This window comes from Penaeus monodon, chromosome 2 (genome assembly GCF_015228065.2).
Source record: "Penaeus monodon isolate SGIC_2016 chromosome 2, NSTDA_Pmon_1, whole genome shotgun sequence".
NCBI classification, from domain to species: domain Eukaryota; kingdom Metazoa; phylum Arthropoda; class Malacostraca; order Decapoda; family Penaeidae; genus Penaeus; species Penaeus monodon.
Genome location: NC_051387.1, coordinates 19218870 through 19238869, shown reverse-complemented (window position 1 = coordinate 19238869; position 20000 = coordinate 19218870). Strand labels below are relative to the sequence as shown.

General features: G+C 43.4%; 1 protein-coding gene across 5 annotated transcripts in view; it reads right to left on the bottom strand.

Annotated features, from left to right (window-relative positions):
* The window catches only part of LOC119581621 (ubiquitin-like modifier-activating enzyme 1), a 38887-nt gene that overhangs the window by 11305 nt on the left and 7582 nt on the right, over positions 1 to 20000 (bottom strand). The window contains exons 1-3 of one of the 5 annotated variants that reach the window (XM_037929743.1): positions 3430 to 3527; positions 1284 to 1532; positions 151 to 291 (exon numbers count right to left, since the gene is read on the bottom strand). In XM_037929743.1, coding sequence (XP_037785671.1) covers positions 151 to 291; positions 1284 to 1463 — 321 coding nt within the window. In that variant the 5' untranslated portion in view covers positions 1464 to 1532; positions 3430 to 3527. Of the gene's footprint in view, positions 1 to 150; positions 292 to 1283; positions 1533 to 3429; positions 3533 to 8330; positions 8501 to 20000 lie in introns of those variants that run through there. The other 4 variants (XM_037929751.1, XM_037929773.1, XM_037929766.1 and 1 more) reach the window with 4 other exon arrangements.

Below are 20000 nucleotides of genomic sequence, written 5' to 3'. Positions count from 1 at the left end.
GAACTGCCATTCAAAAACAAAAGGCTATAATTTACCTCTAATGTATATAAATATGATTAAATCCCTTATCCAAACATTGACACATACCCTATTTTTCAGAATGCATAAAGGATGCTATAAAAGATTCTTCAAAACCAAAAATGCACTCACCTCCACACCAAGTCCTCCAAGTCCGGATATAAGGACATCAGACGATGCCATTCGTCGCATGGCATCATGACCCAAGACATATAATTGGCGTGAGTACAGGGACTCATCAATGTCTTGCTGGGACCCATTAGCAGCCATATTCTGCAAGAAAAAAAAATATATATACATATATATATAAATCAACAATCAACAAGAGAGGTTATGCACAATAAATAACATGGTGTGCATGAAGATATAAAATTTCAGATGCAACTTCAGTGTAAAAATAGTACAGTCCACTGACTGTTTTCTACCATAAATATGTTTACATTTTGTACACATAAAACACAAGTATGGCCTGCTCAAGGACAGAACAAATAGCAACTGCATGTAGTGAAAGGGGTAGAAGAGAACTTTCCTGTTAAAACTATGTGAAGGTATGGTTCTGGTAGAGGTACAACATATATAAAAGTGACAAGAAATTGGTTGTTACTTTAGTTAGGACTCATATGAAAAAGAAAAAGAAAAAGAAGAAAAAAAAAGAGCAACTTTCAAAAGAAAAAAAATATTTGCCATGAAGTACACAACATTCCAAGATGACTTTGGTGTACAAAAGTGTAATCCCTGTCATTAAAATGGCAGCAGTATATACAGATGGGACATTGGTAATCTGCTTTGCATAATATGTCATGCCAGGGTGCGAAGTGATAAGCACAGTATATTCTTGTTCAGTTTTTACAGAAATGGTAGGAAGTGCTGTGTCAACACCAACATGGGTAATTAACTGTTTCAAGGCAATGTCCAATCACCTGACAGTGTACTTGAGATTTTCAGTGCTTTTTTAGTTCAGTAAGAAGCAATTATGTGGCTTGATGGATAACATCCATTAAGGTGTCATCAAGCTAAGTAATTAGAAAAAAAAAAGACAAGCAAAAATAAATAAAAGTCAAACTGTGGGGAAGAAAACAGTACAAAAACTGCTAATGATCATACTGTTTTTTCCCTTGTCACCATGATCAGTGACAGTATTGGTTAATATTCAAGATAGTAAATGTGCAAGCACTTAGCAGTGCTGCATACTGCCAAAATTGTAGCTGAAGATGACACCGTATTGGTAGTCGCCCCATCACAGAGCATTGCTAAATTTACTCTACCGATTGGATGGAGCGCGTCACAATGGGGGAGCCCTTAAGATGAACAGACAAAAAGCTCGCATTAGAAACAGGATAGCGGTTGTTGATAGCTTTCTTAAAGTGGTGGTTGTGGTGGTGGCGGTAGTGGGGGTGGTCGCTGTAGTCCTCAGCTGTCAGTTCAGAGCTGCAGGCTGACCCCATCGCCCAAGAGCCCAGAGCTTATGTGGGCTCCAATGCCTCTATAACATTACCTACATCTTCAACATTCCCCTGCAAAATAATGACACACCCTCTCATTTTATTACAAGTGCCACTCAAGGACATTGTTTCTTGAGCATGTCCTCATTAGAAAGAAGAAAAAGAAAATGAAAACCCTCTGAAGTACCTTATTTTCAGTATACAAGAGCAACACCTTCACTAACAAAATGTAGCTTCAGTCATTTTTATAAATAAATAAATAAAATATAATAAATAAAGTGAAATACACGTGCGGCCCTTCGTCTTGTACAATAAGCTATATCAATACAACACTAAATTCTCGACATCATATAATAATGTATCTGAAGTAGGGAGGAGTTCAATTCAAGGTCATCTCTCAAAAAAATCAAGCAGCAAAAAAGGAAAAAATAGGGGAAGGGGGAGAAAATAAGAAGTCCGCTGGATATACAATATTCTATATTCTAATTAACTATTCATGGAACTTCTTACTAAAATCCTTTCCCGACACCAAAATCTACAGGGTTACCATTTGCTTTATCTTATCATGGCCAAAACTTATCAGAAGACATGCACCCCACTTCTTTGTATGCCATTTAAGAATCAGTGTGAGTGAGGGAATGGGGGATGGGGGAAGGAGGAAGAGAGAAAAAGAAAATAGGGAGACACAAAGAGAAGACAGCTAGTGTATGTGTGCACACGTGAATGTGCGCCCATGTATGTGTGCGCCCACGTGAATGTGCGCCCATGTATGTGTGCGCACACGTGAATGTGCGCCCATGTATGTGTGCGCACACGTGAATGTGCGCCCATGTATGTGTACACGTGAATGTGCGCAAATGTGTGTATACACGTGAATGTGCGCCCATATATGTGTATACACGTGAATGTGCGCCCATATATGTGTATACACGTGAATGTGCGCCCATATATGTGTATACACGTGAATGTGCGCCCATATATGTGTATACACGTGAATGTGTAACCATGCATGTGTGTATACATGTGAATGTGTAACCATGCATGTGTGTATACATGTGAATGTGTAACCATGCATGTGTGTATACATGTGAATGTGTAACCATGCATGTGTGTATACATGTGAATGTGTAACCATGCATGTGTGTATACATGTGAATGTGTAACCATGCATGTGTATACATGTGAATGTGTAACCATGCATGTGTATACATGTGAATGTGTAACCATGCATGTGTATACATGTGAATGTGTAACCATGCATGTGTGTATACATGTGAATGTGTAACCATGCATGTGTGTATACATGTGAATGTGTAGACATGTATTTGTATACATGTATGTAGACATGTATGTGTGTATGCAGCATGTGAATAAGCATGTCTTTATGCACATGTATATTTGTATGTGCATTGATATTCATTTGTGTACATATATGTTTATGTTGACATGCATTTATGTGGGGGCATATGCATTAGTGTGTTTATGGATGTGTATGTATGTTTGGTTTAAAAGCATGTGTCCGTGTTTGACTCACGATTATTTTGTGATATTCACTGATGTCGTTTTAAACCAACAAACATACATACATACGCCCACAAGAGCAAGAGCAAGGGTTGTCATGGTAACCAACACCTGCGTCACCCATATCGCCATCCGGTTTCGTAAACAATCACTTCGCACTGACATAATGCTGTCATCCACAATGACCTTGGTCATCCACAGGTTCCTTATCTTTACATCATACAACCACAGATTCTCACATTTCTCTTTTCATACTTGTCTGAACATATTCCAGTTATGCAACAGAACAACAATCAATGTATAAACAAGTCATTGCCAATTAAACAAGTTGCCATACCACGCACACATTCAAAGCGGTTTCGATTTATGTCATATCTTGAATCGCGCGTTCTCATCCACCAAGGAACTGTCTCAGTACTTCTATATACGGTTTTACCGTTCTACTTACGCACTGGGAAGGCTACTCGTCAGCTCCACGCGAGGATAATGCCGTTAGTACAAAGACGGAGCAGAAGAAAGAGTGGAAGTCGGTTCTCTCGGCGGCCTCGACTGGATTAATGATAAGCATTCTGAGAAATGCCAGAAACAACTTACACAAGTCTCACTCTTATCTGTTATTATCAACACCTGAAATAACTATATATGAGATGTTCCTTTTCTACCTCGTTCTATGTAATTCACCCCCCCCCCACACACACACAAAAGCAGCAAATGAATATTTGGGAAACAAAAAGCGTGGCTGCAGACGCAGACACGCACACACACACAAGCCACTAAACGTCGACTTCACTTCTTTTATGCTGATTAAAGCGCGCCCCGACTGAGCTTAACCTACCTTAAGAGAAGCCTCGAAGCTCACACATCCAACTTCCTTAATGTCCTCACACCTGTGCAGTCTAATCAATCATGAACGTGGAATTAATTAACCTAATGTATACGATCTGCTGTATCAAAAACTGGCATTTATATTTCTCGTTACAGATTGACACAGAGAACACTTCAAACGCAGCATCCAACACTCAAATACAAGTGAAGCGATGAACAAAAAATTGGAGGAAGTATGGGAACGGGAGGTGGGGGGGGGAGAAGAGAGAGAGAGAGAGAGAGAGAGAGGGAGAGAGAGAGAGGGTGGGAGGAGAGGGAGAGAGAGAGAGAGGAGAGGGAGGAGAGGGAGAGAAAAGAGAAGAGAGGTGAGGAGAGAGAGAGAAAAGAGAAGAGAGGGAGGGAGGGAGGAGGAGAGAGAGAGAGAGGGAGGGAGGGAGGGAGAGGAGAGAGGAGAGAAGAGAGGGAGGGAGAGGAGAGGGAGGGAGAGAGGAGGAGGGAGGGAAGAAGAGAGGGAGAGAGAGGAAGAGAGGAGAGAGAGGAGAGAGAGAGAGGGAGAGAGAAGAGAGAGAGAGAGAGAGAGGGAGAGAGAGAGAGAGAGAGAGAGAGAGGGAGAGAGAGAGAGAGAGAGAGAGAGAGAGAGAGAGAGGGAGAGAGAGAGAGAGAAGAGAGAGAGAGAGAGAGAGAGAGAAAGTCAGAAAGAGAGAGAGATAGAGAAAGAAAGAGAGAGAGAGAGAGAGAGAGAGAGAGAGAGAAGCCGTCATGAACCTGACCTTGCAAGCCGTGAAACACTACGCATTACAAGCTAGTGTTCGTCCTTTTGCCAGGTACCTCAAGGACGGAGGCACTAGATGACGGGCGAGGAGTGAGAATGTTTAGAAGCAAAGGGAGATGATGATATAGATACAGAGTGTTCGTTTGCGCATACACGCACATTTATGTATGTGCGCCTGTACCCAACCATGTTCTGTGTTTACAGGCATGTAAGTTAAGAAAAAAGAAAAAAATGCAACAATCGATTAACCCATTTAAATATACGGTTTCAAGTGGAGCGGTGTAAGCATGAACTGCACGAAACTGACAACATTTACGCCTCAGCGACACCGACAAAGCCCTCGCGCAATCTGCCAGCCATACCGCAGACAGGCACCATCACACAGGCACCCGAACGCAAAGACTTCAGACCCAACACCAGTGCCACAACCTCTCGGACCTTCTAATGCCGACACTCCCCCCCTACCCTTCTCGTACCTCTTCACTTTTCCTTCCCTTTCGTCTTCTCTCCTCCATTCCCTTCCTTTCTGTCTCCCCCAGCTTCCGTAACACTGGCAGCAACTAGCCAACACAGCGACTCACACAGCATAACACTGAATGTAACCCTCTTTCCCTTCACGACAGCGGCAGGGTAATCAGGAGGCAGAGAGGCTGAAGCAGGAAGGGTGGGAGGGAAGGAGAGAAAAAGAAAAGCTTCGCTTAGGGAAAGCTGAGGGAGCGAATAAGGGGGGAAATGTCAGTACAGTAATATAGAAAATAAAATAGGGTAAGAGAGCGAAAGAGAGGGGGGGAGGAAAAAGGAAGAACCGTACTGGAAGAAAAGGGAGGTGGAGGAAAAGGGGGAACGCAAGTTCGTCTTTAAAAAAGCCATGGCGCGACTCCCTCTCGCCTCTCTAGCCTGGCATTCATGGGAGTCATAGTGCTGTCATACCCGGTCCTGCCATTCAGACCCGCGTCCAAGGCATCCGACTGTAAAACAAACCGAAGAGGGGAGCAGAGGAGAGAGGGGAGCAGAAGAGAGAGGAGGGAAGGAGGAGGATGGGTGAAAGAGAAAGGAAGGGAGGATGAAAGGAGAAAGAGAGGAAAGGACAAAGCAAGACATGAGAAGTGTGGGAGAAACTTATTAACGTTAGTTCTTATTTCCTAATATTCTTTCCACTTTTTCAGCAACTCCTCCAATTTCCTTCCTCCCACTTCCTATCCGCAATCACCACCTCTTCATCATTTCCCTCTACCACCTATATTCTCCTTCTTCTCCTCTTCCTCCCCTCGGCCACCCCACAGGAATCTGCTCCGAAGCCCCTCGCAGCCTGATGCCGGGTGTCCAGCGGCGGCAGCGGGTGAGGGAAAGAAGGATTCAGGAGCCACTGCGGGTCGACTCGGTGTGGTCTTTGGGGGAGGGGGGAGGGAGAGGGGTTCATGTGAGGTGGGTGGGGGTAGAGAGGGCAACCTCACGACGGATCGATACCGGGGTGTGAGTGGGGTAGGCGGGGAGCCCACCATCGAACACCACACCACGCCCACTAGAACATCCACCCTAAACCTTTAGCAAACATCGGATCAAACAAAAGAGAGATCTATAAATATTTTAAAAGGTTATCTATCACTCCCTCTCATGCACGGCAAACCAGCAACTACAACATTAAAATCATAATCACAAGAGCAGGCGCAATAAGTGTCACCACCTTCCGAAATCGCCCACAAGGACACTGCAATCCGACTGACTTTGCACACCTACTTCGAAAGAGAAAAAAAAAAAACAGAAGCAATATCTAATAACTAAATATCAAACGAATCCACAAATGGTAAGGATAAATAAAACAAAGCTACGAACATGTGCTTATGCCCCCCTCCCCCCGCCAAATAAAAAAAGTACAATCGTGACAATACATAGGCGTAGTCGCGCAGTTACTGGTTCTGAAGAGGGCGAGGTGGAGCATGAAGGCGTGGTGGTGGAAGATGTGGACGAAAAGATCTCCGCCACACACCTACGCTCCTCAAGCCGTTGCTGATCCACAAGGCCGATAACTCCAGTCGCAGACACGAAGGAAGACGGCAACAACACGCACTCCAAAACACGAAGGTTGAGAAAACAGCGAGGAATGGCAGTGACAGCAACTGAAGGAAGCACTGAAGCCAGAACGGACAGACAGACAGACACGAAGGGTAGAGGGAAAACACCCACGGGGAACAACGTAAAACGAATGCGAAATACATAAAGAACAGAAAGAAAGACCGAAAGATCTCTGTTAAGGATTAATACGTGGGCGCTCAACCTCCCCCCCCCTCCCGGTTCCCCTACCTCCTCCTCCTAACACCGATAATAAGGCTTCAGCAACGACCCCGACACCCCGGCACCAACTCCTACCCTAACCCCATCACCTATATAGCAAAAAATGGCCCCTGCACTGACATAAAAAAATCATTATAATAAATAAGACAAACTCCCCCCCCCCCCCCTCTATCTCTCTCCCTCTCTCTCAAGGTCGCACACGGCCGAGCGACGGACAGGTGAGTCAGGACGCGCGCGCGCAATTATGCCAGGTGTGGTATGACAATGGCGCGTGGCTGAAGAATGTAACGCGAGGCGAAGGAAGAATGATGAAGCGTAATGAGTGGGGAGGGAAGTCGCAAAAGCAATATATTCACCACTATCAAATGTAAGGAGAGAACCCAGTCATCCATCATAAAGCGTCCTCACCATCGCCATTATCACCATCACCACCACCATCACTTACATTGCTTCGTCGCCTTTAAAGGATAATACAAAGCACTCAAGAGTCAGTTACAGAAGCAACAGCACGAACGGGTTCAACACGAGATGAATGAACGAAGGCTAAGAAAAAGAGAAAAGGTTTGTGACAGGCGCCACTGCAGAGGCTTCCCTCAGGTAAGTGAAGAAGAAAAAAATCACGCACGCACAAACACACGATGCTCAAGCTACTCCACCGTCCTTCGACAGGCTAGTGTTCACCACCTTACCTTTATGCAAGGATACATACACTTACCGAAGGAAACGGAGGTCATTGGAGGAGATAACGGAGAAGGGTAATTCACAAAGGCCCCTACAGTCAATAAGTTCCATGTAATGATCAAATTTCATCACATAAAAGCAATGACTTCCCATCACAAATAAAAAAAATGGATACCGTGAATACATACGCCAAGATGCAAAAGCTATTAACAAATAAATAAACAAATGAATTATTAAAATAATCAGAAAAAGCTTGCTTCTCCATTACGTAAGTCACCTTCCTCCCTGGAGATCCCAAAAAGGCCAATATGTAACCGCGGCCTTGCTCACGCCACGCAATCACACGCACCAATCATGGCAAGGCGATTCGTTCATAACATCAGAATTCCAACTTTGCAACAGCAAGAATTTTTTTTTCCGTAGCGAGGCAAATTAATGGCATTCCTATTCCCCACTCCGAAAAATTAAGGGAAGCACAAAAATCGGGAAATTTTGTTACGTGCCTCTATCAGCACCAACTTCACTTTGCAAGATCATCTCAAAATACATACTTCTCAGCATCGACTACTTATCCACAGCACAAACCACACTCAGCTCGCACGCAGAGATAAGAAAAGCTCATCGTGCAGCGCTGCTCTCTCACTTCTTTCCGACGCAACTGAAATTTTTCTTTTTAGACATCCGATCCATCCTATTATCAAGGACTTCGGAACTTTGTCGAGTTGAATCTTTATTCTTTTTAACAACAACAAAAAAGGAGAGAGACTTTCTGCACCTACCTAGGCCCAGTGTGGCGCTTGCTCTCGTGAAAGATTCTTCCCGCACAAGATGCTCTTTTCTCTTTCTCTCCCTGCCTCCCTTTCTTTCTCTCTTGCTCTCACTATTTCTCCCTGTGTCTCTCTAAACCGACCCCGCGTCATGCAACGAGACCCTTTATTTGTCAACAAGCCTGTTAATGAAAGCAACAAAGTGTCACTACATTTTTACATGGAATGATAAAATTCATTATTTATCTGCCAAAAAGCACTATTTCATGCAAAGGATACGGTCAATTATGCACTAGTCGGTTGGTGAATGTGTATAATGGAAGAAGACACTCATGTGATAAAACATGTGAAACAAAGAGCTATGCAAACCGTCCCACACAGATAATTTAATTATATCATGCACAATATACAATGCAAATGAATTCAACTGAATATATTTCATCCCTATGCATTATATTATATGCATAGGAGTATACTTCATGTAAAGATACATGTATTACAATATGTATATTATAATAAATAATATATATATATATATATATATATATATATATATATATATATATTTACATATTACAATATATATATTTACATATTACAATATATATTTATATATTACAATATATATTTATATATTACAATATATATTTATATATTAATATGTATATACATACATACATAGTGTCATAATGCTTGCGCGCGCACACACGCACACATCACATGCTATGAACATATAATGAACTTAATACATATTTCAAGCAAATTAAACCATACTACAACTGATACAAAATAAATCACAATAGTCACTGCAATAAAGTCCACAAAATTCGAAAGGCACGAGCAAACCTAAAGCCTAGAAGTTATAAAAAAACGTACAAATCCAGCAACCGCCCCTCCCTACTACGGTAACGCTCATTTTAGTACTTCAGAGGATCATATACGAAGGTAAAAATAAAGAAAAAAATAAAGGTTAACGCGGAGGGCAAAGCAGCCCTCTTGCGCTCACAACACAGTTCACCTCGAACGCAAGTCACACCTCGACTGCCTTCCCACCTCTTGGCCGATAACACTAACAATCCCCTCCCCTTCTCCCCTCTACCCCCCTATCACCCGTTTTCTTTAATACCCAATGTCCTTCCAAACCCCCATACACCCCAGCTCACCCCTCAATACTATCCCTTCGATCGTACGGGCCTGGCACCAATCTGTTAGCCCTCTTTCTTCACGATCTCGATCCGACACCTCCATCTTCCTCCCGAGACAACCTAAATCCTTTGTCAATCAAGTCTCAACGCCACAAGTCATAAATCATGGATCGGTTACACACACACACCTACCTAAGAGAACATCATTGGATACCGATAAAAAATATACCGACTTCACCGATTCTTAAGATTCTGGTGGTCGTAACTAACAGGCAACAACTACGAACAAATGTTAAATGTTTTCTAGTTAATCGTGCAATTGTGCCATTAAGTGGTAAGTGTGATGTAGGAAATGGCTCAGTGGGGAATAGAGAGGGAGAAAGGTAAGAAGGGAAGGATAGAAAGGACAAGGGAGAAGAAGAGGGAGAGGGATTGATTGACTGACTGACTGGCAGACATAACCTGACATACCAAACAGCAGATTTTACACTCAAACCGGGACTAATTTATCATGAACAGTTCAGATGATAACGAGGCGTTGAAAATTGATTTATTGAGGGCAGTACATACGGTAGCGTGGAAAGGAACTGGGGACCCTACCACGTACTCACTCCAAGAGCATCACAACATGAAAACTACAATTAAGTATCATGCTGTGACCACGGCGGCTCAGACATGAACCTACCGTTAAAAGAAGAAGACATACGGTAGGGAGCAGAATGGCATCGCTGGGAAGTCCAACATTATTGCAAATATAGCTCAGGGACTAATGCAAGCTGCATATCAGGCGATCTGATAGGTGGCTATGTTCGAAGTAGAGCGTTTGGTAGTTGTGGCAAGAGGCTGTTTTCGAGATCTACTTACAGCAAATGACAATGGTTCCTAGCGGTGACGCAAGAGCAGTCAACAGTTTTATTAATATCGCGGTTGTTTTGCTCCGCTAGCTCGGACCTTCACGACAGACTCCATCGTCTACATTTCGCATTCCGGCAGCGAGATGAAAGCATGCTTACACCCAACTCCTTGATGGTCGCACGTCTAAAGAATTTGAGAAAAGGGTCAAGGAAACCAGGGGAGGATGAAGAAAGAGTGCATGGAGGCGAAAGACTTTTCAAAACTTCACACAGACGACTCGAAATACTCTAGACCAGTGGTTCTTAAGCTTTTTAAAGTCACAGGCCCTTTGAGATTCTGATAAAAGCTATGGACCCCCTTCCCCAGAAAACACATAGTTACAACTCTGCATGCCATGTGTATACTGTACTTTATCTATTGAGACTTAATTTCATACATGCTATACGAGATGCACAAACTTTAATGTTAACAATCTAAAATAAATAAATAAATAAAAATAAAAAATACTAATATAACTGATCTTTTCTTTGATCCTCACGGACACCATGAAACCAATCCATGGACCCCAGGTTAAGAACCCCTGCTCTAGACGGACAGCGGGAGGGCGGGACGCTGGGATTTTTTTTTATGAAATGCACAGCTTTTGCCAGTGCACCTTTAAAGCTACCACTCGCACTCACTCTCTCTCTTCATTTCTCTCTTTCACTAACTCAGTCCCACTCTGTCTCTTCATTGCTTCGCTCCTCTCCCTGCCTCCCCTGGGCACCGCCAAATAAAGGAGCAGCATTGCGATAATCGCAGCCAAGTTCCTCGGTGCGAGCTCGTGGTCAGATCTTTGTCGGCGGAAGTCCTTATTAACCAGGCGTCTCCTCGATAATCCCGTTAAATGTTCTATGTGCGAGGGGTTGAGAGGTGGAAAGGAGGCGAAATCGAGGAGGGAAGCATCGGCTGGGCCAAAACTTCCCATGACTTTCCTCGCTTCAGTTCTCACTCACGGCCTTTGGAGGGAGAGACATGCATGCAATCCCGTCTCCTCTTTAACGAGCCATTATCGGGGTAGCGCGAAAAGTAAATCAACTACACATATCATCCAAAACGCAAACGACACCTGCTCCACCCGGAGAGAACGCTCGGGGGTGCCATAATTCCGGCCCAATTTTTACCTCAACGAAAACTGACGCGCTCGCTAACCGTCCCCACCTTCCCCTACCCATCCCTTCCACTCCCGAGCGCCAAATGACGAGGACCGAGTCGACTTCCTGGTTTCATGTGACTTCTGCGGTGGAAAAGCGGAGTCACGATGATATTTAGGAACTGTAGGTATGGTAGTCACCTTATCGACCTCTGATATTTCAAGGGCATATCAAATTACATAAAGTCTAAGACGGCCCAATACCAATAAATAAATAGATAAATAAATAAATAAATAAATAAATAAATATATATATATATATATATATATATATATATATATATATATATATATATATATATATATGACTATGATAACTAATCTGACAAACAATACACAATCAGCCCTGTCAAATCTACACCATGACACTGCATAAACAAGTACATTGACGACAGCTGCTCTAACGGTTCCAACCCCTTTAATACAAGTGTGCGGCGCGTATACAGGACAAAGCAAGACTTATCTCCCGTTTATTTTACTCTTCAATCACTGCAGCGTTTGAACTTTTGCGAACCGCCACACTTCAACGTGTCCTGCTACTAACTTTTCGCAAAGTACAGTAAGGCACACCTTTCCAACAAGCACGTTGGGATATGTAGCCGACTACCAGCGGCTAGGTCACATTCGGGAAGCCTGAATATAATAGCTGTGCGGTTCTGCCACAGCTTCTGCGGTGCTGTGTGTAATCGATCACGGCCGCCTAACACCGGCATGTGCCCTCCCTTGCCGCGATCACATGCGTCTTTCTCATTGTTTATCAGCGCCCACGGGAGCACCTTTAGCGAGTTCGAGGCAACTGTGGGCTCCCTCGACAGCCTGAATGGAACACTGACCCTGCGACACATGATAACCGGGAGTTTACTTATTCCTCTTCCCTCACCACCACCAACAGCAGCAGCTCGCTGAAGAATTGATGGATATATGGATTTCCTTCTTCCTCCGCGTGGAACTCAGGAATCAATCGACCGCCAATCGACAACTATTAGTCCCCCCTCCTCCCGGTCCTCCTATCCAGTTACAAACATGAATGGTGACCCAGATAGAGTCAAGGCGTCCCCATCCTGCATACGACCTCGTTAATACAAGGGAGTTTCTCGGGCCGCCGCCCATCCGCCGAACCGCATTTGCTCACTCACGAGTGAACTTGCCTCGAGGTTAGCGTCCTCAACTCGATATCCGGCGCTTGGTGTTTGGGTTTGGATCTACTTTCACGACTAATGGCGTTTCCCTCGCTGTTCCGCGACTAAGCCGTGCTTTGTCTGCTTTGTCTCCGGTCACCTTTCATTTATGACGTGCATCAATAGCCGTGAGAATCCTTGTACAAGTCGTTCCACCACCCGCGCTCTGTGAATATCCGTTTCCGTAACTATCCCAAATGCACATGCGATCTACACTTTCGTTCCCTCTCAGCGATACTTGATAACACTCGCATCGGCACGCAAAGGCCATGGGAAGCGCCCTACAACGGAGACCGCCGTCAACATGTTCTTAACGTGCATCAGTGTAGTAGGTAAATGTGTGTGTGTGTGTGTGTGTGTGTGTGTGTGTGTGTGTGTGTGTGTGTGTGTGTGTTGTGTGTGTGTGTGTGTGTGTTGTGTGTGTGTGTGTGTGTATGTGGTGTGTGTGTATGTGTTGTGTGGTGTATGTGTGTTGTGTGTGTCTGTGTATGTGTGTGTAGTGATGTTGTGTGTGTGTGTTATGTGTGTGTGTGTGTATTGTGTGTGTGTGTATGTGTATGTGTGTGTGTATGTGTTATGTGTGTGTGTATGTGTGTATGTGTGTGTGTGTGTGTTGTGTATGTGGTGTGTGTGTGTGTTGTGTGTATGTGTGTGTTGTGTGTGTGTGTATGTGTGTGTGTGTGTGTGTGTGTGTGTGTGTGTGTGTGTGTGTGTGTGTGTGTGTGTGTGTGTGTGTGTGTGTGTGTGTGTGTGTGTGTGTGTGTGTGTGTGTGCGCGCGCGCGCGTTAGATGAATTCATTTCAACCTTTTATGTATGTATACGTCATAGTGCCCTTTCCCTCTCCTCCCTCCCTCCTATTGAAATGTTGAGATGATCAGGATCGAACAAGCTAGCAAACGAGGTGTGTCCGGAGCATGCAGAGAAGGCGGCAAACACGCCGCAGACACGCTGGGGTGCGAGCCACGTCGACAGCCAAGGAGAGGAGATGAGTCAGCACATGGCCATCCCTGTCTCTTGCTCTCAAGTGAAGCTTGGCTGTACTGTGTACTACATTTGGTTGGGATCGGTCACAACATATCATTTGCGAAACCATGACGTCATTAGGTGACGCAGGTTAAATGACAAATAAATAGGTAGCTTATAAAGACAAGTGGAACTAAAGCGGAAATAGTTTTTAAAAGAAAAATATGAAGGGATTTCTTTCTTTTTTATAATGCCGTCATACAGGAGCCAATGTGCGAAAAAGTCAGGGGAATAGGAGGATAGACGGACAGGGGAATAGAGGGAGTGAGGGGAGGGGGGAGGGGGGAGAGGGAGGGAGGGAGGGAGGGAGGGAGGGAGGAGAGGGAGAGAGAGAGAGAGAGAGAGAGAGAGAGAGAGAGAGAGAGAGAGAGAGAGAGAGAGAGAGAGAGAGAGAGAGAGGAGAGAGAGAGAGAGAGAGAGAGAGAGAGAGAGGCAGGCAAAGAAATAGGGAAACTGAGTCTGTGTAACCGAATGTGAAAAAAAAAAGATTTAGAAAAGAACAAAAATGCGAGAGAATTACAGAAAATTTAATATCAACCCAATCTTCACATTTTAACATTCCCCCCCGAGATCACTCCAAGACACTGCAAAAAGCGTGGTCGCGCGAGATAAAACAAAAAAGGGCCTTTCCTCTATGCCACCGTCTCCCAGCTACTGGCCGCCATATGATCGCCTCAACCCACATCCATCCACGGTGAAAGTAAGGGGGTTGTCGGTTAGGGGAAGGGGGGGGGGGGATAAGCGAGTGTGTTGTAGCGAGAGGATGGGGGAGGGGGAAGAAGATGCAAGGGGGTGTAGAGGAGGAGGAGTGGATGAGGAGGGGAGATGAGAATGCTATGCAACCAGCATCCAAATTAGAACGTTCGTCATACAGGTTATTTTATGCGTTTATCGTATAAGCTGAGGGTACCATCACTGCCGTAATAATCTGCGAGTGAAAAGGGAGAAATGAGGGGCGATGAGCAAGCAAGAGGGAAGAGAGGAAAACAGTGACGAAAGGATACGAGTGAAAGAAAGGAAAGGGGGTTGGAGAGAGGGTCATGAGGAAGGACTAACGGAGGGGAGGAAGAGGAAGAAAATGAAAAAGCGAAAGGGATAACCGTTAGGCATGGAAGGGAAGATAAAGGAAATGATTTAAAAAAAACAAAATATACAAGAAAAAGACAAAGATAGATAGATAGAGAGTGAGACTCGGCACTCTCACCTAGTCGTCGTTTTTGTGCTAGTCGGATAAGAAATAAAAGGTCTATATCTAACCTCCGTTTTCTTCCTTTCTTTCTTCCTCTGTTTCTGTCTGGCGTCGTAGCAGATGACAAAGCAAACCGGGCACGTGCTGCTGCTCTGACAACCACCTGCACATACGTCTCCGCCTCAACCTACCCCTATCCAAATCCTCCTTTGTTCTAAAACGGACAAAGGACCAGTTGCGGCAGTAGATTAAATTTCTCCCCAAAAAATACTAAAGTACGAAAATCTTTTTGTACAGACTCAATTCAAGGAGAAATCACCGTAGAAATAACCACAACAAAAGTTTAATAAATCACAGGAAGCGAATATAGAACACTCTAAACGGCGACTTCGTATGGTGTTCCCGTCATCTCATCCTCCGAAGTTAATGATAAATTCGTAATTAAAGGAATCCCACTGAATCTCATTATCAGAAGATTAAAACAACCAAGGTAACGTTTCTAATTAATTTTCTACCAATATCGGATGGAGTGGTAACATAAGTAACTTAGGAAAAATATAACATTAATAAAATTATAAAGTGCGGTACAGCAAATCACCGTCACGTCAAATGAAGTTGACAACCAAAATGATCGCCTTAGGTCGTGTTCTGAATAACAGCATTAAGTTGACAAGTAACTCTTCGGCCTTTTAACATATGCCCATCCAAGAATGTACCTACACACAAAACAAGGCGTGCGCAAATGATTCGAGATAGCCTATACTTCAATACTGACTGACTAGATGTACTTATCGATGTCTCGAGCTATAATATGGAACTTATAAATGTTGTCTATCCTCCTTTTCGTGATCACTGTGCATTAAGAAGGCAACATTTCGTGGGCATCATATTACTACTAATATATATACATGCATACACGAGTGAATGCATGAATGGACGCACGCACGTACAAGCCATTTTTTTTATCATCTCAATTTCATTCACTACCATAGACACGGTCAGCCTCATCCACAGTATCACACGCGCTCTGATGACGAAAATAACTTCACGCACGTGTTCCGTGACGCCCCCCACCCCATCCTCATCCAACCACACTAAGTCGTTTGTGGGCATGTGCTGTGCGAGGGGAAGGGGTAACAATACGACAATAACGTGTGTGTGCATAAGCATGAAAGAGAGAGAGAGAGAAGGGAGAGGAGAGACGGGATGAGAGATAGACAGTGAGGAAAAGAGGAGAGGGGGAGCAATGTTGGAATAATACTGTGATGGGGGTGCCACGAAATCAACACCATGGCGGCAGGAGCCTAGTGATATATTAGGGGAAGGGAGTGGGAGACCAAATGAAAGAGGGACAGGGAATCATAAGGCTGTGGAAGGTGTCTGAAGGTTTGAGGTTACTCGGTTTACTTGCCTCCACAACCATCTTCCTCCGTTATGCGGAAGGCGATTAGAACAGCTTTCACTCGACTACTTGTCCAAGACCTCACTGCAAGACATACAAGGGCGCTATCGTCGCACCTCATCCTCAGCCGGAACAGTTTAAGCTTGTTGACGCACCCTTTGTCGTCGCACTGCCTGCTGCTGATGACATCACTCTTCTCGACAGGGGAACCTGTCTCGTACACGTGTCCCTCAATGGACAAAGGCCACGCATGAATGCTTTCAATACGAATGACAGCTATATATACTCTTCTCATTCCTTTCTCAATAATTTCTTAAAGAAACATAATGGGTCACGAGTCCGCTGCACCCAACGTTGGCAACAACTAGAACAACATTATGCATGTACACAATCAGTGCTTTCCTATCGTCGGAAGAGGAGGGGGTAACCAGACTCCTCGCCCCCTGTCAAGGACCCCCAACCATGATGTAACGGAGATCAGGGAGCATCAACCCCTGGGGAGGGAGGTGTCGTCGGGCCGGACGAGCAGAGCAAGCCGGCCGGCTGCCGCTGCCGCTCCGGTGGTCCCCGCAAGCGAAAAGGGGCCCTCGGTGACGCACCGCCGACCACGTGACCGCCTCGCCTACGCCCCGCCCCGAATCCCGATCCGCCTGTCACCACGCGCCGGACGTCATCACAACGGCGAAGTTACCATGACCACCAACTGCGTCCTCACGGAATCATTGCCGACATCTCAGTCGACAAACGTAATATCCCGCACATTACCGATAGCTTCTCCGTACTTTTACATCTTTTCTCGTGTAGACTCAACTGAAAGAGGTAAAAACTGGATATATGGGGAGACCAAAGAGTGCATTCGACGGACAGATTATGTTTCAGCCTCCCTGTCCTGTGGCGAATTGAAAACTGGTTTTCTACTGCCATGGTAGACAATGCACACCATCCCTATACGGTCTTATCTTCCACAGGCCTCATTTAAGTGAACAAATAGTAACTCTGACGAAGATAAAAAGAAAACTTCCCCGAACCGGAAGTCAGGAGCCGGATGCACATGGGAAAGAAAATCCCCGAAGAACAGGTCCTCGTTCATGGATCCTATCAATTCAAACCCAATCTCTTCACATTCTTATGCTGAATCATCCCACGCAAGGTCCTCTCCAGCTCCATGGCCTCCTCTCCTGCCCGGCGCTGCAATAAATTTGGATACAAGCTGATCTTCTAAACGATTGCATACTACCCCCCCCCCCCCACCTTTTAAGAACAGACAGTGATAAAGGTTCTGTCATCTGTTCGACCGGCGCACCACAATATGATGCTGTGCGTCACAGACAAAGGGGGGGGGGGTGAAAATCCCTCTACAAAACTACCAATGTCCGCTCTCGACCATCAGTACAAGCCAAACTGATAGTTAAAAGTGTGAATCGACCGAATAAATCCTCTCAACCTGGTTGCTGCTGCTCATCAGGTATCGTTTCTCCACATATCCACCACCACTACTACGGCCAAGAGATGTCAATGCACGCAGGCACGACAACCTCGCCTAACGTCGATGACGCAACCTCCCCAAGTGCACTTAAATATATGCAACGATTCTGCAACGTTCCAAACATGCCAGACCCCTTGTTGTAAACTTGGATACACTTTGCAACGTAGAAAACCGGATAGAGAAAGTTCAAACACGTCATCACGACGTGCACAAATGCAAAGACGTTTGAATATCGCAACCACAAGCTGGGACAACTCTTCTGCTTACTCAAATAAACCCCATCAACAAAGAAAAAAGTTAAAGAGCTTCCTCCGAGGCCGTTCCCACCTGTGGAAGAAGGGGAAAAGGAGGGGAAGGAAGAGGAGGTAGTAACGGAGGAGAAAGACATATGGAGGGCAGGTCCATCGAGTATGATCGGAATAGAAATCGCACGATTTTCATTCTGAAACTGACGGTATACAAAAATGGACACGACCCTTTGTCTAATATACAAGAAATTATGTGGATCGTCCATCCTATATATGTATTTCTACATGATAATGTGTTTATATGTATCTATATATGTATGTGCATTTGCGAGTGTGTGCGCATATCTTTGAGTCCGCGCACACGTGTGCATATCTGTGTGTGTGTGTGTGTGTGTGTGTGTGTGTGTGTGTGTGTGTGTGTGTGTGTGTGTGTGTGTGTGCGTGTGTGTGTGCGCGTATCTGTGCGTGTGTGTGTGTGTGCGTATCTGTGCGTGTGTGTGTGTGTGCGTATCTGTGCGTGTGTGTGTGTGTGTGCGTATCTGTGCGTCGTGTATCTGTGCGTGTGTGTGTGTGTGTGTGCGTATCTGTGCGTGTGTGTGTGTGCGTATCTGTGCGTGTGTGTGTGTGTGCGTATCTGTGCGTGTGTGGTGTGTGTATCTGTGCGTTGTGTGTGTGTATCTGTGCTGTGTGTGTGTGTGTCGTATCTGTGCGTGTGTGTGTGTGTGTGCGTATCTGTGCGTGTGTGTGTATCTGTGCGTGTGTGCGTATCTGTGCGTGTGTGCGTATCTGTGCGTGTGTGTGTGTGCGTATCTGTGCGTGTGTGTGTGTGCGTATCTGTGCGTGTGTGGTGATGTCGTGTGTGCGTATTCTGTGCGTGTGTGTGTGTGCGTATCTGTGCGTGTGTGTGTGTGCGTATCTGTGCGTGTGTGTGTGTGCGTATCTGTGCGTGTGTGCGTCTGTCGTGTGTGTGTTGTGCAGTGTGCGTTAGTGTGTGGCGTATTGTGCGTGTTGTGCTTATCTTCTGTACTGTGCGTTGTGCGTGCGCTATCTGTGCTGTGTGCGTACTGTGCATGTGTGGCGCATCTGTGCATGTGTGCATTGTCATGTGCATTGGGAATTGCATGTATCGCATCTTGATTGTGGCAATCTGTATGTGTCGTATTTGATTTGTATCTGTATGTGTCATATATTGTTATAATATAATTATTATAATTAATATAAATTATATATATATATATATAATATATATATATTTTTATATTTTAATAAATAAAATATATAATATTTTATATTTATAAATATAATTATATAAATATATTATATATTATATATTTATATTATATTATTTATTAAATTTAATATATTATTTATTAATATAATTATATATAATTATATATATTATTATATATATATATATATATCTATATATAATATAATAATATATATTATATTATATATATTATATTATTATATATATAATATATTAATTACATATATATATAGTTATATTTACATATATCTATATATATATATAATATATTATAATATATATATAATATATATTATATATACATATATATATATATATTATACTATATATATATAGTATATATACATATATATATAAATATATATATCATATAGTAATATATATATTATGTATATGTATATTAATAATATAATATATATATATAAGTAAATATACATATATACATATAAGTAATATACATATATAATATAAGTAATATACATATATAATATAATAATATAATATATACATATAGTAATATACATATATAATATAAGTAATATACATATTATATAATAATGATATTATACAATATATATATTTACAATATATGTATTTAACATAATTATTAACATATATATATTACACATATATTTACTATATGTATATTTAACCAATTATTTTATTGATTATTATATATTATTATTGTATGTA